The sequence below is a fragment of the Periplaneta americana genome, chromosome 3, assembly GCF_040183065.1.
Source record: "Periplaneta americana isolate PAMFEO1 chromosome 3, P.americana_PAMFEO1_priV1, whole genome shotgun sequence".
Taxonomy (NCBI): Eukaryota; Metazoa; Arthropoda; class Insecta; order Blattodea; family Blattidae; genus Periplaneta; species Periplaneta americana.
Genome location: NC_091119.1, coordinates 121,444,448 through 121,467,948, shown reverse-complemented (window position 1 = coordinate 121,467,948; position 23,501 = coordinate 121,444,448). Strand labels below are relative to the sequence as shown.

General features: G+C 32.1%; 1 protein-coding gene across 3 annotated transcripts in view; it reads left to right on the top strand.

Annotated features, from left to right (window-relative positions):
• LOC138696472 (SH3 domain-containing protein 19-like) overlaps window positions 1-22,827 on the top strand; it is a 66,198-nt gene extending 43,371 nt beyond the window's left edge. For 2 of the 3 annotated variants that reach the window (XM_069821478.1, XM_069821480.1), the window contains exon 7: window positions 255-9,029. In XM_069821478.1, coding sequence (XP_069677579.1) covers window positions 255-389 — 135 coding nt within the window. In that variant the 3' untranslated portion in view covers window positions 390-9,029. Of the gene's footprint in view, window positions 1-254; window positions 9,030-22,517 lie in introns of those variants that run through there. The other variant, XM_069821479.1, reaches the window with a different exon arrangement.
• The last annotated feature ends 674 nt before the right edge of the window (window positions 22,828-23,501 follow it).

Here is a 23,501-nt window from a genome sequence, read left to right as displayed (position 1 = left end):
TGTCAGATACAAATAAAATGTATACATCTGAATAATTTCAAGTTAGAAATATGGTCGAGCATAAAAAGTCGTATGAAACTCGCCTATAATGGTAATTAAGAAGCTCGTATGAAAATTATGAAACTCGCTTGTGCTCGTTTCATAAACATCATACTCGCTTCTTAATTACTATCATTATAGGCTCGTTGTATAATGTACTATTACGCAAGAATAAACAATGTTATGCAGTTCTTACGTTAATATTGTGTTTACAGGAAGGTTCGTCTGTTTACGTGATCAGTAGAATAGATGATGACTGGTTATATGGAGAGTGTGGAGGAAAATATGGCCAGTTTCCTTCTGCTTATGTTGACCACATTCCATCCAACTTGCCTCAACGTTCTGACTGATTAGGAAGAATTGAATGGTGCCAGTAGAGGTGAATAGTATTATGTGAATGTAAAGAATAATGTTTAAATTATTTTATTGATTGGAATAGTTGTGTATGCTAAGCTACAATGTATGTTGATTCTGAGTCTTTTGGCTTGTTAGTCTTTTACTGTGAACTTTAAATGTTGAATATGAGTGAGAAGTGTTTTGCTGGTTACCATTCCAGTACTTCAATTTCGTTACTACTTATTTGTTGGGTGCATTATGTGTGTTTGTCACTGAAAAGAGTTGATCGAGTTTCTATTCAGGCATTGCTGTCTGCCTGAAGTGATCGTTTTGATTATTTAGGGAATATTTGTAACAGAAAAATAAGTGAAAAAAAAAAACTATTTTTTAATTTAGATAATTTATTGTATTGTTTTTATTGTAAGAGAATTTTAGACATTTTATTTTAAATGTGCATGTGGAAGAGTATTTCAGCTTATAAAATTACAAGTATGTAAATAAGTGCAATACGTATTATTTTGTTATGCGGAGTTAACCATTGGAAGTCTTTTCATGCATGCTAATTTTTTTTATAGCTTCTGTAAAGTTGTGTTCTGTGCGAAACAGATAGTGGTTATGTTTTTTTATCAAGTTAAAATTCATATTTTTTCGTATATTAAATTAAAAGAATACTTTTTCATATATAAGACTCATTTCATTGCTCGTAATTTTGTAGTTGTATAAAAATTGGACATGCATATTTTACAATTTGAATTAGAAATATTTTATGTATGTATATTGTAAGTACGGACAAGAGAGATTATTAATATAGAATTGAAACCTTTGAGGCAAACTGGGTTTAAATTTTTTTCCATCGAAATTAACATTTATTAATTTAATTATTACAATAGTTTATCAATTGTGCTTTCATCTAGAGAATTCAGATGTTTAGTTCAAGCATTCTTTACTTTAATGCATCATATGGCAGCTGGCCCTGATATGAAGTATGACCAAATACATCATATAGTACATAAAGAGTAATATGGTATATAGTTATAATTATGAGTGAACATATTTAATCTATACATTATTTCATTCTTCATTTTGTGTTTTGGGAATGATACCTATCTAAATTTGAGAGATATGTTTGTACAAATTAGTCTTTTTAGTGCATGATAAATAGTGTCAGGTGCTTTTAAAATTACATTAAGAATCCTGACATGTTTAATCACGAGTTATTAAGTAAACCAGGAATCTTTTTGAACTAGGTATAATCATAATAAGATTTTTACTAAAAATAGAAAAAAGAGTCTGGTTTGAAGTATATTACATACATCAGTAAAACATATTCTCCATATTTGAATGTCTCTTTTAATGTAGCAAGATGGAATGTTGGAGTATTTAAAAGAAAACTGAATTCTTGAAGTACATTCATTCCATCTCAATGTTTTTCTTTCACACATTTCAACTTCTTTTGTCTGTAAACTATCAGTATTTGAAACATTCTCAGTAAGTTATTTGATAATCATATTTGTAGCATAGTATGCATCAACTATTCTAATTGTTTAAGTAACATTGGTTGGAATGCTGAAGGCTGGACATGCAGAATGTATAAAATGCGGGAATTTCCTTTTTACTTTGCAAAACTAATAGGTTTGTTAGTACAGCACATAGAAAGAAGTACAAATAAACCAACTTAAGAGAATAGTTGAGCTAAGTTGCTATAGCATTCGAAAAAGAAAAGCAGAAACTTTCGTGTAAAAGTTGGAGTTTCTAACCTTAGAATGCTGGCATAGCTGATAATAAAATTAACACTGATATTAGAAATGAATGATTGGCCAAGGGTAGTATCATATAGTATAATAATCAGTATTAAATCTTATTTCTCAACCTAGTGGCCTTCACTTCAGAAAAGTTACTTGATTCAACCATGAAGGCTAAGAGAATAAGTAAGTAAAATTGCACCAATGTAGTTAAAAGGTTTTATCTGTGAGCAATTCTGGATCAAATCTTAAATGTAAACATCACATCTGTGCAATAAAGCATTCTTGTCTTGCATTTTGGAGATATATAATCAAGGAATGAATTATTCTGTATCAGTTTTTAATTTTTCATTATACGAAATATAAAATTGATTTCAAGATTTTCGCGAAAATATTCTTTGTGGCATCCATGATAGGCCCACCAAAAAGTGATTTTGGGTATGCTGTCTGTCTGTCCATTCTATTAGATCGATTTATCTGGGATTGATATATATAAAATGTAATATTTCTTGTAAAATGAATAGGCCGTTATTTAATAATTAATACAAAATGGCAATTTAGCCTAAATTAGCTCCAACCATTTTTAATCACGTTTCTTGCATAATATAAAAAGATGAATGAAATGAAGTAATTTGTAGGTATGTCCCTAAAGTCAATGTTTAGGAGGGACTAATTATTATTTGCCCATATTTATAATATTCATTGCACTACACCTCAACTCTAGCTACTAGCAACAGGCATCTATAATGAACACTGATCAAAATACCCCTCATTTCTCGTGAAAAACAATAACTGAATAGACTACAGTGGACTATAGTGGACTTTATGTTGTCAGCAAACAGCTGGATACATTAAGAAGATGGATTGATATTCATTGCGAATTTTATCAAAGTCTAAAAAGCCCTCGAGCTTCACTAGACTAAGCAGGTAGTCACTATCTTTAGTGAAGATCACCTCATTAGTATGGGATTAGCATCTCTTGTCATAAAAAGATTTTTTGTTATGTGTGCATGAACCATTGAAGGGAAGTATACTGTAATACATTTTCACATGTACAATATATCACTTTTAAATAATTAATTTTTGTAAATAGTAAAATGTGGTTAATATACAGCTTTCCCATGTAAATTTGTGCGTAATTACAATCTATACAAAACTAGAAAGGTATTAATAATTCAGTGGCTTCAAGGCATTACCATGGTAACCACTTAAACCAGCCAACCAAAGCTCATGGTGACAGATCAGTGTTGCTGACTGTTTCTCAGTGAGCATGTGGTAACCAGCTGTTTATTCGGAAGAGTTTAATCTTTGTTACTATATCACAGAAAGTATTGGTGTTCTGTCATGGCTATTGTTTTCATAGTTATTCCAGCAGCATGTGTATTTATATTACTGATTACATTCAAAAAGATGCAGATTTTGCTACGAAATGCGAAATCTTCCACAGCAGTATTTCTTCTCTGCACACTATTATAAATAACTTAGGTTTTAAATATAATAAAATTAATGAGCGCAAGATGTTAATGGAGAGAACTGACATCTTTGTTGTTTCTCATCATTCCTTATGATTCTGTAAAACAATGTTTACGTAAGTACACCTTGGAAAGTCAATGTATTGCCTAATTACATGAGTTTTCAAAATCACTGTCCACATTTTGAGTACCGGTATAACACAACTTCATTTAGTGATATGATTGTGAAGGGATTAATTTATTGTCCATTTTGTAGGATCGTCAGAAATAGGATTACTATCATCTTTCGCCCTATTTAAGTCATCAGGATAAAATGAAATAGATGTATTTGATCTGCGTCATTGTTACTGATACTAATATCTGAAACACCTGGTTCAGATAAACCACATGCCCCATTATTTTCTGTACTGTTCGTCACATCAGATTTATGTAGGCCTGACACTTTTCCACGAGATATTATTAGCTGATGTAAGGGAGTCCATGGAGCTAAAAACTGTATCTTTCCTTTATAGCTTCATATTTACTGGTATACCATGAAATCTTACTTATGGTTTATACTTATCGTTTGCACACTACCATATTCATATTCAGTCTCTCTTGTTACTTTTATAATAATAATAATAATAATAATAATAATAATAATAATAATAATAATAATAATAATAATGATGATGATAATAATTATAATTATATGGTAGTGAGGCCTGGACTGTTCGAAACTCAGATGTTCAATACCTAACAACTGTGGAAATAAGATTTCTAAGGAGGACTGCCGGCTACAGCTTGCTTGACCACAAAAGGAATGAACTAATTACAAAAGAATTGAAAATTACACCTATGTATGAACATCTCAACCACTGTAGACAAAAATGGCTTAACCATGTCAATAGGATGGACTGTTCCAGACTCTCAAGACAAATTCTCCGCTATATACCACATGGAAGACGATCTTTGGGACGCCCCCTGAAAAGATGGATGGAGACCGTAACAGGCCACTAGGCGTAATACCTGCAAGGACAATGATGATAATGATGATAATAATAATAATAATAATAATAATAATAAGATACTGTACAAATTCGAGTTCACATCAGCTGCTCAATTCCAACACGGCACATGACAGGCAGACTGTACAATCAGTCACACTGCACTATCGCACAACTTTACAATGTCACTCCCTTCCCGCATGTAAGAGAGAGAAGTTCTACACACCTGTCTAGTTTTGTACAGACTGTAATCACATATATATACTTTAACTGTTCAGTGTATTAAAAGAAGTTAAATGTCTTACTTTTGGGATTATACATAAAGTCCTTTGTATGCAGTAAAAAAGTTGGGTGCATATTAAATTATATTTTCATTTATGTACCATATATCTTTTAATTAATTCAAGAAAATAAGCTATAAGCACTAGTGTCATTCGTAATATGATAAAGGAATGGAATTTCTGTGAAATATGTAGAACGTATAATGAGAAAGTATGTGTCAACTTTTTGATACTAATTTATTTAATGGTTTATCGAAATTATTTCATGATAATTCTATGCTAATGTCACGTATACCTCCTTCACATTCTAATTCACTTACTCGAATTTTAGTTCTATTCATTGTTCTGCACTGAATAATGTAAATAGAGATATTATAAGGGCTCTATATTGGGATGCTCGAAGGAGAATGGTATTTAACCACCAGCCTGATGCCATTGGAAAAAATGATATTATAATCTCATAAATTTTGATGAACTTTTGTAGCATCGAGTTTTATACTTCATCAGATAAAAATGTATATTTTCGTGTTTTTTCTTGGTCTTTAAATTATTCCTTTATCAGAATTGACTTGGTAGTAAGCATATGTAATTAAGTTGCTAAATGTCTTCCTTCTATACTATAGAATTTGTGTGTAAGAGTAGTAATGATGATAACAATAGGATTAACAAGTTTAAAAAGTAGAACACTGACATTTGGTGAACGGTTTGAATATTCCTAATCTTCAGAAGAGACTATTTGTAGGCCTAATTATATTTTAACAACATTGCCCTAAAAATCAGCATTCCAACCACAAAAATAATTATACATGCATATTTTTAAAATTTTCCAAGATACTTTTGTTAGTAAAAGCAATATATTAGACAAAGTGTATAGATATATATTTTATTGTAAATTTATTACTTATGTTCGACATGTTAATTATGTACATATCACAGAAGCATGAACATGCACTTTTTCTAATAATGCTCAATTTATGCCCTTGAATATAATTGTTTGCTTTGCTGTGTTGGTGTAATGCTTGTTTGGTATAAATCAGGATAGTCCTTTTTAGTTAACAGTACAGTGCACCTGGGCAATCTGATATAAAACTCTAAAAATACAATTAAAGACTTAAGAGACTAAATTAAATACTTAGAGCTGTAACTAAGAAGGAAAACAGAAACTACATTTCAGTAAACATAATTCTATTAGTTGCTCAAATAGCTATCAAAATTTGCTTTATGAACTTCCACACTCTATAAACTTTCAGATACCAATTTCAATTGAATTTGTGTGTACAAAGTGTTGCTTTCAATTTTACCGTATTCTGCAATATTAAAACTGTTTTATATTTGGAATAAAATTTCTTGTGCGAGGTTTGTGTTGAATGCTTTAGCACAGAATAGTAGTCATGTTGGATGATGTCTAAAAATGTCTGTTGTTTTTTTTGTGATAGTTTTGTATTTTTTTAAATAATCGCATATTTTTATCCATTAAAAATTAAAACTTAACCAATAGCATTAATTTGGATAAGAATATTTTGAGACGATTTTTTCCTCGACTTTATTGAAATAAGGGAGTTGTTTTTGCTCAAGCCATAAGAACAAAGATATAAATCTAAATTAAGCTGAAGGCAAAGAATTTTTCTCTTTTTCATAAGTTTCACAGTGGTTCTCCTTAAAAATGGGTACGTACTGCAGGGCCTTCTCCTATGATTAAAGGAGCTCAAACATGATACTGACTAGTCAGTCACATGCACAATTAACGCTTTCTTACTCCAGATTAAGTATGATTAAATTACCCAAATATAGCCTTAAAATAGTCGAATTCAGAGAAATTTCGAGCTTGATGTAAAGTGAAAATTATTATAAGAACTATTTCATCTAAGTCAAAAATATTTTGTAAAATATATGTCACAGAATGAATAGAATAAATGTCCCTTTTTACTTTCAAATTTGGTAGTGCAGACAGTGAGTATTCTGCATCTCTATAATATTAACTGATTTATATACATAAAAACTTTGAATCAAAGAATTACGAAACACACTGCATATTTCTCACATCTTTGTCTGTTATGACAGCCCATTGGAAAGTACAAAACTTCATGATTGTCATGATTGTAAACCTGGGGAAAATATGAGCATGGAATGCATTGTGTCGTATTTGTTTCCTCTTTTCTGCCATTGAAGTATGCATGGTAGTGGACGAAAATAATTTTGTTCTGCTGAATGGCACATGGCAATAATATCTTTGAATTTCAATACTATTACAATATATTTCCATTTATTTTAATAGCCTCTATTAAATCTATCTTGAAAGAAAACTTTTACAAATCGGTTCAGAGTATTATCTCATGAAACCAAATGCAAGCATGTGCCATAGCTCATAGTAGGAATCTTATGGTGGGGGTAAGTGTGCTAGCTAATTGCAAGTAGGAGCATAGTGGAGAAGGGAAGCTTTTCAGTCTACTTTCTTCCATTACGTGCAAGTAGGTTTCAAGAGATAACAAATGGCCTATATAATATGCACACAATATTCCACTGCTAGCCACAAATTTTTAGTTTGAATCAAGATCGAGACTTGAGACTTTCATAGTTTTAATATGATACGAAAGTATTTATACTCATAAAGAATCACTATAACGTTTCTAAATTACCACTCAGTGTATATAATATGTATAAACGTTACATGGAGAATCTAGGGGCTAGCCAGACTTGTCCCAAAACATCAGAACTCTAGAAAGTCGTCCAAGGGCCAGAGGAAGAAATCTCACTGTGCTAATATGATCATTACCTGGACGTATGAGAATTAAAATAGATGTGAAGTCACTGGATATGATATTAAATCCTGCTACCTAGTTAAAACAGTTCTTTTAAAGAACTACATAATACTCCACATTTCCAACATTAAAATTCTGAACTTTTCTCAGATTTCGAACGTAAAAACTTGCGACATAGTTACCAATCATCTGCTCTTCCATATGAGCTATCAATTATGAGTCAGAGTGGCTCATTTTGTCTTCGTTTCGGCAGATGTTGGACACACCTGTTCCTAGTTATATGTTTAGCGAACATAAATCATCTAGTGGAAACTTGATATTTTGCCAAACTGCTTTTCTGTGTTTCGTACTGAAGAAAGAAAGATGAGATTTAAGTTTACTTATAATTTAAAAAATTTTTGCAACAGCTGTACCATTTTGATGGGCTGTTCGAACCTTACAGACATCGATTATTCTTTTGTTTTCGGAAGTGTACATTACAGCAGTGGTTCCCAACCGGTGTGTTGTGACACACGTCGCGAAATTTTGGAATTGAAAAATAAATTTTATGCCGTCCAGGAAGTCTCTTTACAACACATTTTTTATTTACAACGAAGTCTTTGATATGGTACATTTTATTTTGAGACAGACTTTACCAATGAAACGTGAACATCTGCAACAATGCTCAGGTTAATTTTTCTGCGTGGCGATAATTTGAATGAAAGTGAACACCTCGAACATAGGCAGAGAGAGAACTGTTTCCTTGGGGGGGGGGGGGAATCAAAACCATGGAATCCCCATATAACGGGATTATGAGGAACATCATTTACCTCCTTCCCCGGTTATAGTTTGACCTCCCCCCATTATAGCTTGACCTGACTGTGATCATTTAATAAATGTATTTTCGGAGGCATGTTTCTTACAGTGTTACATCCATATTCGCGATGTTTCGGACCTAGTTGTATAGGGCTTGAACTGTAGGTCTACTACAAATTATAATAGGGCATAACTTAAGACAATCTCCATCTTTTTCTCTCTCGTACAGAAACACATGCATACATCAATAAAACTACATAACAGTGCTAACAGAAACTTTTTTATATGAAGTTTACTTCCTGAAGATATCATATGAAATGTAAACTCTAATTATTTTATTTATTCGTGTCTTTAAGTTTACACATTATACTGGGATCAGTTTTCTTTTTTCTACATTGTTGTGCAGTATGTTATTCATATTTCTCCAAGTGGTGGCCTCAAATGAGGTGTAGCAGTTCTTATACATTCAGAAATTTAAAATAAATGTTATAGTCCAGACACATGATCTGCAGACATTAATTTATCAATTTAAGCACAGAAACTTAATCATAAACAAGAGCAAAAAATATCTTTTGAATTCAATATTTTCTAACGTTAATATATATAAAAAAAAAAAGATTGAGACAAGTTTGAGGGGGCAGTCCCCCCCCCCTCCCATGCCTCCCCATAACTCCGCCTATGATCTCCAACAATGCTTAGTAATTCGTTTACTCTTCCCACTTAGTAATAAATAGATTTTAGAATCGTTAGAACATATTGGTCAGTTTCAGTATATACATGTGAGCGGATTATTTTATCAAAAGTGCTTTATTTAGATTTTCATGGACAAATTTTTAATCCAAAAAACTCAATCTGAATTAAGCTCTGGATTAGATGACAGCAGTGCTAATTCAAATAATGTGAACGGAAGTTCCCTTCAGAGTTCGCAAAAACGTACCTACTGCGTTTCGTAAATATTATAGTGATGAATACTTGCAATATGGTTTTACGTGGTGTGGAGATGAATATAAACAAAATCTCGAGTGTCTTAAATGCGGAAATGTTTTGTCAAATCAGTTGATGGTGCCGAATAAACTAAAAAGGCATTCAGAACTGCCATTTTCAACGTTATACTTACATCAATCAGCATTTTGTACCATGAAAATAGTGAAGTCTAAACAAAGTAACAGACTGCTGCATCTTGAAGATGATTTACATGTTAGCCTGTTAATCATAAGGCCACTTAAAGAGAAATTTTATGCAACTCACCAAGCGCCAGACTTCACATTAATTTAAATAGGTGAGTTTCCAAAATAAAAATATTTTATCGGACATCCAGAATACACAGGTTGAGATTTTTGACACATACCTTTGCTTTTTTTTCTAATGCCACTCAAGTTGCTTTTTTTATATCGACCTATTTACAACACTGGATGTCCGACACTACATAAAAATTGCTATTAGTGTTCTTTTCTGACGGAACACTCTGAAACTGTATTCTGGCACCTTTTTTGTTACTTTTCATCATGGAACTGAAATATGTGTGAATAACTATAGTTTTAATATTAGCTATTTTTCTTTGAATTCTGCTTAAATCTTCGACGAAACTCTCAGTTGTTGAAAAGGAGGTTAAAAATGACAATATTCCCGTGCAGTGAACGGTAATCCTCTCCTAGTCTGCTATAAAATATTTTACACAGAGTTCCACCACCTTTTTCTCCAGAAGAAAAGCACTGGTTATTATTATATCATTATATTTAATAAAAATAAATGTATCGCGATATTGTTAGTGTTCAGTAGAGTGTGTTGTCGGTCAAAAAGGTTGGGAACCACTGCATTACAGTAACAACAGTTGGTCTTGATAATTATTTCCACTGTTTGAAGTGAAGGTGTATGAAGTAATTTTTAATGAATGAATCAATGATGCTACTTATAATGGAGCCTTCCATCATAGGATTTCTAGAATAGATAGGCACATTGTGCCTCTTATATATGACAATGATGATGATAGCATAGGTTGAGGAAAACTCCCGATTAAACCTCAACCAAGCAATTTATCCCAACCAAGTTTTGAATTGGGTTCATTAGTTTCATAGTCAGACATGCTGACCACTACTCCATAGTGGTGAACAGTTGCTGCATAACTATCTATTGTGAATAAGTACTATTACATTGTATTATTTAATTTTTATGAGAGTTACATAGTTTTATAATATATATTAACATAATTTCAAAAGACATTTCGTGTAGTTCTTTTTACAAAACATTACTTCATGTATAACTATATCTTATGTCACATACAGGTACTTCAAGTTGTTATAGATTATGGAAAAATATAAGCACGCAAACTCCAGAATCCCAAAATTAAGAAACTGTCAGCACCCAAAATTAAGAAACTGTCAGCAAGATTCTAATATGCTGACTAATTGAGCGAAAAATGCAGATTGCATCTAAGAGCCATTTCAGCTGACTAGTAGCCTCGTATTATATAGGAGTAGTTAATTTATGCTATTAAACATCATTAACTGCATAACGATGAGGAACCAAACATCATTATAGCAACATTACATTAGTCTATGTTACCAGATTGTGATCTAATTAGTGTTTTTAATCGTTCAGTGTCTGGTTAAGACATTAACAGATAATGTGAACATAGAGTATAATACTAAATTTGAAATAATTTATAGGTATATTAATTACAATGATGAATATATTTACAAATTTACTTCCTGAAAATAGAATTTGTGTACTGAATTATTAAGTTTAGTTTAATTTAATTACGTAAATATGTAAAATTAAACCTATCGTAACAGTAACAACAATTCATGATATTGTTATTAAGTTCGCATTTTTACACAAGACAGCATGAGGTAAAAAGAATTTTTTTTATGAATTGCTCTTTTTTGCTAACAAAATCAATGTATGACAACTAGTTTTTGGTAGTGCTTTACATGGATGGTTGCTATTTAGAATGTATTTTAAAACCAAACTCAAACAGATTGCAGAATTACATAACACATGTTTGATCATGTAGAGAATTTAGTAGAAAAATTTTGTATAATGTATGAAGCATTCGTATATGTACAGTATATATTTATATATATGTCATTACATAATTATGTTTGGAACGTATCAAGTAATGTTGGTTACATGTATATAATTCACTATCATTTTTATAAATCAGATTATTACAAACTTTATAAACTGTGAAATGTCCGTGGCTAACGAGAAAGACAGGCTGTGGCATGACTCAGAGTCACGTTATCATGGTTTAGTCATGGCCATCTTGACAGTCGCTTAATATAAATACATGTTGAGAGTTCTAAAAAATAAAGGAACTGCTATATTAAACTCATGTTAAACGTGCAGTTATACATAAATTTGTTCAATGTTGGCCATATTATGACTAGGAATGTGACATCGTGTTGTAGCCTGTCTTTCTCGTTAGCCACAGAAGTGTCCTCGTGACATACAGAAATTTGGTGAACAATAATATAATAGACTCAAGTTCTAGCTTGGTCATTTTAACGTGTTTTATAAATATTTGAGTGTCGTAGAGTAAAATACCAGTATGATGACGAAAGAACAGCCGAAAAAATATTATCTGACATAGATTCTCAGGGGTAATATTCTTTGTATAAATGTATACTCGCACTTATTGACGGGATTTTTTTCTTTTGCATATTATGAAACAATTTATTTTGGTATAAAATACAAAATTAACTTCTTACAATGCTGTATCGCCTTCTCCCAAGATAAAAGAACAGAATGATACTGTACTAAAAAGCAAAGCTTCTATTCATAGCAATATTTTATATGCTATATAACATGTGTTCACCATGGCAGAGTATTTGATAATTTTCAGTGTTTAAATTTGAACAAACAAAATAATACTGAGATTGAAAAAAGATTATTTCAATTATGTGCAGTTTTAATTTTTCAGGTAGCATTACATCTTACTAAGTCTTCTTGTATAAATATTATTAAAAATTCGATAAATTGATAATATTTCAACTTCTTACTGGGTAATATTTATTTTGGTGTACTTTTTTGTGATGAACGTAATATATTTTAAGCTTGTTAATATGCTTTTGATTTCAGATTTTACCAGATACATGAAACCATTATTATTGCTTTATGTACAATAATTTTAATGTAACAGTATATGAAAGCTTTAATTCCCTTAGTTGAAGATTGTTGCTTATATTTATAGAGTGAGGGGTCATGGGTGCCTGCAGGAAGGGAGGCAGTAGGAGCAAGAAGCAATTGCTCCTACTGAAAAGTCGAACTTCTTTATTTTTTAATACATTATGTAATTTGTTTAATACTCTTAAAAATTAACACCATTGATACTGAGGAAGTGTGTTGTCCCTAATGAGATCCAAACCTGTGGGTGCTCCTGTACGAAGTACGCACAAAGCTTTAAATAATGTTAAAAATTTTTGTATACAGTAATGTCTGGATACGATGTCTGAATTTTTTGTTAAATTGGTTGTATCGGATTTTTTTTTGTTACTACGTATATGCCAGATAACATTAAACACAGTCTTATTAACGAACTAGGTTATGTGGGATGTTTTAAATTACATTAATAAATAATTTTATAGTTTCCAAAATTAGGTGCTCACGACTTATAACAATCTATTATTGTCATTTGAATGTAAAGAATATGTGGAACACTTTCAAACAGACAATGACACATCGAACAATGAATCCTATCATTGTATTAATAATATTCTTAGAATTTTTTTAAGTGGTGAGAAAGTGTTCATCTTGTAGCAAGGAGTACTGGAAATATTAACAAGGTTAAATGTGTTTTAAGTATGAACGAGACTTGCAATAGGAGATGAATTTATATGTTGTGTTTTATTTAGAACAAAATTAGTATATCCTTTCTGTTAAATTAATTTCTTGGTTAACAGTCTATACAAAACCAGAAAGGTATTGACAGTTCTCTCTCTCATACATGGCAAGGGAGCGACATTGTGAAGTTGTGCGATAGTGCTGTGTGACTGATTGCATTGCTGTCTCCGTGTCGGAATCGAGCAGCTGACGCAAACTCGTAAATTTGCATCATACAGACTCAGGCTAGACAAATATTATTATTATTATTATTATTATTATTATTATTATTATTATTATAAAAGTGATAAAAGAATGAATATGAATATGTTACAGTATGCAAACGATATGTACCTTAGTATAAACCATAATCAAGATTTCATGCTATAAATTATTAGGAGTTGTAAAGGACAGATACAGTTTTTAACTCCATGGACTACCTTACATCAGCTAATAATGTCTCGTGGAAAAGTGTCGGGCTACATAAATTTGAGTGTCATAATGTACCGAACGGTACAGAAAACAGTGGAGCGTGTGGTTCATCTGGGCTAGGCGTTTGAGATATTAGTATCAGTAATAATGACGCAAAATCAGTTAGGCCTATTTCATATTATACCGATGACTTAAAAGGGACAAAAGATGATAGTAATGCTATTCTGACGATCCTACAATTATATTGCTAAATTGATGTTTTTAGGAAACGAATTTAATGAAGGAAATCTTATATCACAAAAAGTAATAACTTTAGCCCTTTTGCCCACCCACCGGAGATATGAAACCTAAATTCCTCACGATAGTGTACAAAGAAGAAACACTGCAGTGGAAGATTCTGCTTCTCATAGCGAAATTTGCATCTTTTTGAGTGTAATCGGTAATATATACCACCGGAATACCTACGAAAATATTAGCCACGACAGAACCAATCATTTCTGTCATAGTACCGAAGATTAAACTCTTCCAAACAAAACAGCTGCTATCACGTGCTTGCTGTGAAAGAGTCGGCAACGCCGACCTGTAGCCATGGACTCTGATTGGTTTGAGCGGTTACCATGGTGACACTTTGAAGATGCTGAACTGTCAATACCTTTCTAGTTTTATATAGACTGTAGTGTCATTGCAGTTTGAGACTCACAATAAGATTTTTTTAGACACACATTTATCTAAATGTGATCAATTACATAATCTTCAGTATTGGCTGTTGATAAGTTAGTATAAAGTGTGGGTTTAAAATGTGTGTGTTTTAAAAACAAGACTGATGATTAGTTAAAGTAAGATAAATTACATTGAAAATAAGTATTGCCTACTTCAGACTTGAATCATATCATTAATAATTACTCAATTTAAGAATATTTTAATCCATCTTATGATACACAACTGATACTTCAGTTAATTTCTGTAGTACCGTCTCTGTTTAGGGACCTACTTAACTTAAAAAATATCCTAGAAAATGTCTTTGCAGGACTAAATTCACAATTTGTAGTGTATGAAATTTTATACACAGAGACAAAATATGTATCCATGGAGGCCTTGCATTTGCCTTTTGTACACTGTGCTTGTCCAGTAAATTAAATTAAGAGCATAGATGTTTTAGAAGCTCTTTACAGAGAGTGAAGATTGTATTGTCTTAGTAGATATGTAGTTTTACAAACTACTCAGTTAACTATGGAAACTAGGGTGCATAGATTCAATTTGAGTTGTACATTAATGCAATTTATATTGGTATTATGGAAATCGAATTAAATCATCTGTAGTAATGTTTCAGAGAAAATAATAACTTTTAATGGAGGTACTTGCCTACTATGGATGTTGTTAGTCTTATCTCATCATAAATTAAAAATAACATAATGCAGTATAACCGACACCAACTTAATCATTGCCCTGAACATTGTATTTTTCTGTTCAAGATATTGTTCAAGTGACTGTATTGTTCTTGGGCCATACATAACATGTTACTTTGTACATTTCATTTGGCGAGAGAGTAAAATGTTTTAAGCTCCTGATATTCACCATACAAGAATATTGAGATAAATATGGCATACTGTAATGTAACAAAATCATATGTATAAAATTACCCTATGCTTAATGTAATATACTTTTATACTACACACGCTATGTTAGGAATGTAAGTTGTTATGCCCTAATTTTCGTGAATCAATAACTTATGCAAGATCACGTTGTTTCCATTATCCCATATGGGAATATGGGAACTAAATACAGTGCTTCCCCATACTGAGTATTGAACAATCGCTGTGAATGTGCAGATAGGGATTTAGACAATTTTACGCATTTCTACTGTGGGAACGAAATTTACATTAATTTGCTACACTGGTATTTTATTCCCAAAAAACTTAGACTTTTCACCACACATATATAGAACACTAAATAGCACTCCATTGTAGTTATTACTAAAAGTTACGGAAATGATGCAAGACATTGATATATCTATATGGTAACATGTAATAAACATTTATATCTACTTTTTAATACATTTTCAACTAAAATTATTGCCTTATATCTGGTCTTATGACCTAAGAAAACTCTTAACTGTTTTTTTATACTAGAAAATGAAAATATGTGTATAATATTAACTTTCTATCTCTTAGATCCAGTGCTTTTTTGTGGTGGAATGCTGTTCTAGTACCTTTTTTTGTCGTTTTTTTCATCATGGAACCGAGAAATGTGTTAATAATTATAATTTTTCTTTGAATACCGATTAGGCCTTGAAAGTCATAGTTGAACAAAAGGCAGGTTAAAAACGACAAAATTCCCATGTAATCATCTCTCAGTCTGCCATAATATATTCTACACAGAGTTCCACCATTTTTTTCTCCAGAAGAAAAGCACTGCTTAGACTCATCTTATTAACTTTCGAACCAATGTATTGGTACGTAATTTTTACTGCAGTATTGAGTGAAAGAAATATATAAATTATTGATTTGCTCAAAAAGAAAAAAATAGCTTTTATTTCTGAGAGAAAAATTACAATTACAAAGTTCGTATTAAAGAATTTGTATATAAAACAACTGGAATAATTTTTATTATCCTTGACATAATGACTTCATTGTGTCAGATTTTCTGAGAATTGAAATTAATGTACATGTTTATTACATTAAATTTGCAGTTTATTATTCTTTTTGCTAATGTTATGGGAGGGGGGAGGTAAGAGAAGTTTTTTTTTACTATGTAAATGAGATCCAAAATAATATGACAGTCCTAGATAGGAAGTTGATGAACTAAGTCATTGTTGATATTGTACATGGTTAACAAAGTTTTTGCAATACCAGTAATGCTGTCGATATTGCTCATATTACAAGTGACGACAATCATTGGACAAATTTTTATCCACAATTTATTGTAATATTTGTAACGAAACATTTTTTAGTACTTGGTAGTGAAGTACAAACATAGTATTAACGTAACAGCATTATCAATTTTCATAACATTGCTAAGTAGGACTAAATATAATGATAAAACGGGAAAATGCAGAGTTTAACAAAGCAATAAGAACTGGGAAGTCAGCATTTGCAAGCCACTACCAGCCCAACAGTACTTGCTTCATTGTCAAGCACACAGGCAGTGGTCCTGGCTCATTATAATGTAGGCAAAATAAGAAAATGTCAATTTATGGCCACATTTTATCGTATACTGTACCAAAGCGAGATCCTTGTCTTAACATAGTGGAATTCTGATTATCCGACCTAACTGGGTTCAAGACAAAGTAAGATTTCTGGAAACATTGAAAATATCAATTGCTATTTTATATAACTTCATCCACACAATGTTTGTTGAGTGAGGTACAATAGAAAGAAAGTTTCGCTTGAAATATATCTGTTGTACCAGTTAAAAAAAAAAAAAGAAAAAAAAAAGTATATTACAAAATCACTTACAAAAATAATAATTTTTTAATAATTCCTGAAGTTGATCTAATATATTTAATTTCCTTAATCCAAATAGCAGTATAGACACTGATTTTTCAAAGAGTACTACTATAAATAATTGCAATTATAAATATAAGAAAGAATTTGTGTTTGCCCAAACAAAGGGAAATGTACTGTTTCGTAATTTATTTACAGTATATTTCTGCAGATAAGATGAGGTATAAATTTTCGAGCACAATCTATATATTTTGCTTATAACTCTCCTTTAAGATGACCTCCAAACTATCAACTGTCATGGGAAAATTGAAAGCGGGAGCAGTGGTAAAAGCCTTCAAAAAGTGCAGAATTTCTAATACTATGGATGGCATAGATGATGATTTGTTATGGAATAGTGATGATGAAGTAAAAACCGGCTTGCCATATTCAGAATGGGATGATGATGCTGCCAACACTGAAAATCAGGACATGTTTGACGAGCTCTTTGCCTTGGACGATGCATGTTGTGATTTGTTGTATTTTATAATGGTTTTAGTGTAGAATTTTAAGGTCTCTTTCTCTCTCTCTCTTTTTTCCAATATAAGATCACATCCGTTTTTGTGGGTATTTTTTTTATGATTCAGCTATCATTCTATCTGCGGAAATATACGGTATATACTGGTACTTTCATTTATATATTTATCACTACTTATATTTCTAGTTTATATCGTAAAATGTAAAACTTGTGTGTTGATAACTTGCATGTTCTATTTCTACTTATTTTGCTCACATATTGATAAGTTTCTGCAACATATCTACTACACTTGTAATATAATGTGTGTTCTTTATAGGACAAGATTTAATTCCATTTTAGTGTAAAGTACTACTGTACAGTGTGTCCATGCATTCCACACGTGACTGTTATGCAGAACAGAAAAAACGAATATCTTATTTTATAAAACATTGATATATATATATATGTATATATATATATATAGAAAGATGTGATTCAAAGCTGTCTTGCTGAGATTTTATTTAACTGATTATATGTATATATTGTATTGCATCATATTAGGTGTGTAATAAATAATACATTAATGAATTAAATAATTTAGAATCATTTCATTCACAGTTGTTCTTTCATGTTAAAAAAAAAAGCAGTCAGTTGTCCTGTTAGGATACCCCATGTCATTATGAAGACAGATGACATGTTTCCATCTTGAAGTCACATTACGCCACAAATTTTATTCCTGCCATTCTGATGCCTCTAAGAAAGTTATTATAAATGGCAATAATTGAAATAGTGTCAGGCCATAATAATAACAATAATAATGATAAAGGTAATGTGAGATATTATTATATTATGGATGTTGGTGGTAGATAATAATAATAATAATAATAATAATGGTACATGCCGCCACCGCCGCCACCACCACCACTACTGCTGATACACAGAGGGTTCAAATTTGAGGCGCCTGAGATAAAAATGGGCTATGTGACTTTTTTTAGAAAATGAATTATTGACATCATTGGCAAGTTTGGGTTGAAAACTTTACACAGTGAAAGGTTTAGTTTCAAAATGACTTATTTTAGATGTGTAAAATGCATAGAAAAAATCAGTACATCAATCAGATGCAGGAAATTTTTGAACTTTTCTTAAAATTCACCTTTGGATAAGATAGCCCATTTTGATCTTGGGCACCTCATTTGGTCCATACTACATTTTGTTAACATTACATAATAAAATTCGAACCATAATTATTTTTCAAAATAATTCCCGAGGAGAGCATCTTCATGCCTTCTTTCATTGGTTGTGCAGCCATTTCCTCATTACTTTCAGCATATTTGGTGAAAATATTTTGCCTTCTAAGCTTTTCTTCAGCAATCCAAACGGGTGTTAGTTGCCCAAAGATAAATCCAGTCTATATTATGAAGGATGTGACAGCACATTCCAGCCAAGTTCAATAAGCGTATAGTATCTTGTAGATTTTTGCTCAGTGAGGACTGGCTTTGTCATGAAGGAAGGCGATACCTTTACACAATTTTTGACATATACTGAACTTATGGCTTCTTTCAGAGTACCTTTCAAGAGAGTGATGTAATAGCTGCATTCATTGTTTATATTAGAGGAAATGTTTCAATATCATTCCTTCCTCTTCTCAAGGAATTGTAGCCATTGTCTTTTTCTCAGATGATTTAACTTTAACAAATCTGAATCTATCCATTCGCTGCTAGCAATCTTGGTTTCAAAAGTGCATTAAACGATTTGTACCACTCTAAGATTATCGCATGAGACAAACAGTTTTTTCTGAAACTACTAGAAGTTTTCTGTAAAGTGCAACACCACTAGTTTCTTCCATACTAAGAAACTTGATAATTCACTGTTTAACAACGTACAAGACACATATCTTCCATGTTTGTTTTCTCCTGCTAATTGTTGACATATGGAAGGCAGGTAATTGCTTACCTATAAATTATTATTTTGATCTCTAAGAAAATCAGTCCAGATAAAATTTGAACAGTCTACGTAGGCTACTTTTTATTTCCATATTTGGAGGTTGTTTCTCCTATGATCATGGAAGTGCTGTATATTATTTCTTTCGTGCCAGGGAGTAAGAGTGTAAGTCAAAATAGCTAGTTTCCAAGACACATAATCAGGTGCAGATTTGAAATTAATAAAAACATCAAAATATTTTATGAATCTGATTTATTTTCATTGCATAGTAATTTTTTTTAAATTTACTCATTGATAAATGACTTGTATTGCGAGGACCAGTGGCAGTGCGTCAATAAGAGCACGTGAACACCTTGTTTCCATTAATGCACGACTAGTTTTATTATTTGATACCGTATTGACGTAGTGGGATGTATAATATCAGAATCGAGTATTTTAAACTTCCCACATCTTGTATAAACTTCTTATGTCAACTTGGCAACATCCGTTCACGTACAAGCCATGTTCTTTTCGAGATGGTTACAGGAATTTCACGCATGCGCAGGAGAAAATTGTCTTTACTTGGCCGCTTATGACTTGTCAAGAGCACAAAGCGTTAAGTGAACATGATGAGTATCTATCCTACAGATGTCAGGTGTATCGACGCCTATCGTTCTCGTGCTATATCTCGAGGAGGAAATTTAATAGCCTGTAGATGTCAGCATCGGACTGTAGGAACATTTACTTTACGAGGATGTGTGTACAGTGCTGCTACGAGAGTGTAGTTTGTGAATTACTACACTTCAGTGTCGGCATAATAGCATAGTTTGACTTTTAAACTCTGCTGGCTGACTGTGGTGGTGGTGGTATGAATTTAAGTATCTGTATGGTGGTGTATAATATTTAAGAATAATATTTACTGGCTTGTATTTATAGTAATCAATCTATGCGAATGGGATTACAATACTAGTATAGGCTATAGTGTATCAGTGTGTTGTGAATCAAAATATATTACTGAGCACACGCGTTTGTAAATAACGGGGCTGTGGTATGTATTCATTTTTAGCAAACGTAAACAATGAACTCTGTTCAAGCAATTTTGAACAGTAAAGAACTGGGTAAACTGGCTTACCAGGAAAAATTGGAAATAAAAAGACTGGGTTTCATTATTATTATTATTATTATTATTATTATTATTATTATATGTTGTTTTGAATTTATATACGATTTTTTTCGATAGTGACACATTGGAATCATGACATTTCATATTAGACTAAACGTACGATTTAAAATTCTCTTCGATTTTGGAACCACAAAATTGTGAACACATATAATATTTTATCACAAGCCGCCACTGGCGAGGACCATTGAAAATTCACTTCTTTACTTATGCTCTTACTTCCTGGCACGAAATATTTATCATCTCCATATTTGGAGGTAGTTTCTCCTATGATCAGGGAAGTGCTATAATCTTTCTCCCTACCAGGATAACTGGTCACGAAAGAAGAGTGAAGGTGGAAATGGAGAATTGATGGAATATTAACAAAGGATACGAGAGAGATCTGTCCCACTTTTGCATTTATCCATCAATACCACTTGTGCTTATCAGAATTTAAACCAATGCATGCCACCAGGGTCAAAAACCGATGCATTATATATTTTGTGGATGATGCAACTGTTCTCTTGAATGAAAAGTGCCTAAATTCTTCAGGTGCCATTGAACTCCTTTTTTTTTTTTTAAAGACCATTTAACAGCAGTTATATTATTAGAATTTCTTCAAAGTTTTCATTGTTATATTCTTTTAAATTAATATCTAAGATTTGTATACTACCACTATACAAAAATTACCTCTGATTGAGGTTCTGGCCGATGCATCTATTATCAGGCAGTATATCTCACTTGTTGGTATGTGTTAAAAGAAAAACAATTGTTGCATACATTTCAAGTCTTGATTAATTAAATATGTTACTAGTCAGCGATATATGCAATGGAGGGGTAAAGTAATTGGCCAATCTACCTTCTCTCCTGGTTTAGTTGTCTCACGAGTAATAGAGGCCATTTAGAACCAATGAGAAGATGATATAGTGATAATGAAGCAGAAATAGAATACGGTATCAGCAGCAAGAAAAGTATTTTAGTAAAATATGCTGTGTATCTTCATCTGCAGCAGATCTTACGGGATATGCCAGGAATTGAATGTTAATAGCTTTGGTGTGACTGAGCTACAAATGGATTAGAAAAACTATGATAAATTGTATAAATGAATCGTTTAGTTTTCGAAACATTTAGGAACTTCGACATTAAATACTGGCACTTGATAAAGGCTTGGAACATCCAGGTTAATTCTATCTTGTGTGCAGGAGAGCACACCAACTATGGAGTGCCTATTTCGTAACTTTACCAGTAAGTGCCACTGTACTCTTCAGCTGTGTTATTAATTTCCTTTAGATACCTCGTGCTATGTATGCTGGCTAAGATAAAGACTTGAGATATCTATAAGATAATACAGGATAAATACAAGAATTTGGACCCACCTATAGATGGCAGTTAACTTTCTTGCTGAGTCTGTCAGTCAGTATGAACAAGAATTTATTTTGTGATCATTCAATCAGTCTCATAATTACTAGTCGTCATATGCTGCATGATCTTGATAGAAAATTGAGAAAGATTGAAGAATACAGTACAAAAAGCGTAAGAAAAGGTAGCATGTTTTGACTCAGGAAACCCTAAACAATGTAATATTTCATGCTAAATGTATTAAAATGAAGCCATGTATTTTATTTTGATATTTAATGCAATAATTTCTGATAATGATTGGTGATTGTCCAAGAGATTCTCTCGAGACTATCTTGCAAGTTGCATGATGGAAACTAATAGCACAGTTGCAGGTAATAGAAGTGCCTCTTAGTGGTAAAGTTCTAAAAGTAAATTAAATTAAATAGGTCATAACACGTTGCATATTAACTCTTAAGTCAAATATTACAACAATTTGATTAGATTTGGAAGTGGATGATATTGAGAAGGGTCTGAACGTGACAGCGTATGGCCTCAGCATCCTCTCCAGCCACAGGGATGGCCCTGACCTCTGCTTCTCTGGACTGCAGCATGGCCCTCGCCTCGGGCACCTCAGCCAAGTTTGTGAGTGCCTTTACACAGTTAATCTGCAGCTCGCGGTCTCTACAGTTGAAAGCAAGATTGAAAGTGAATGGAAAAAGAAAACTAGCTTGTACAAAGAAATAGCATTGTTGTGATGGTACATGATCGCCATTATAATCAGTGTATGGCAACAGTAAATTTTGTGTATTATTAAATAAAAATATGAACAAAGATATTCCTCCTTTATAATAATTAAACAGTTATAACTCCGATTTTGTACAATTTCAGCTCTGTTCTCATACAAACTACCGATTTCTGATGAAGGCATACCTATTTTGTAGATGATTTACATCAAGTACGGTATACACAGTATAATGAACATTAAATAGTACATTCTTCATTAACTTCAAATAAATAAATACGTATTTTCTAAACTACATAAGGACTTTCCAAATACAACATAAAATAAGAACAATTCAATAATGTGCAATTCATGTTCCAGTGCACATTATTTTTATCGCTTTTTTACATATAGTATCCTGTCTTTTTATACTGTTTTATGATAAGAACTGTATTGCAAGGATTAGTGAAATGCATTCCATAACCTCTCCTACTCAGATCCTATCCTCACTTTACCGTGGTGCAACAGGTTTGTAAAAATGAGGCTCTGGGGATTGAGTCACAGCAGTATTACTGTCCCATCAAAAATGGAGGAAATGCTGATCTGCCATGGTATGCATAAACGTCCCTAGGTGGTCAAGAGGGGATAAGGTTGGTGAAGTCTGACAATCATCCTGTCTATGGCCTCACTAAGCAACGGCAGGTACGGTCCTCCAAATGGTTTGCGGGTTGTGTGTAGGTGATATAACCTCCATAACATAAAAA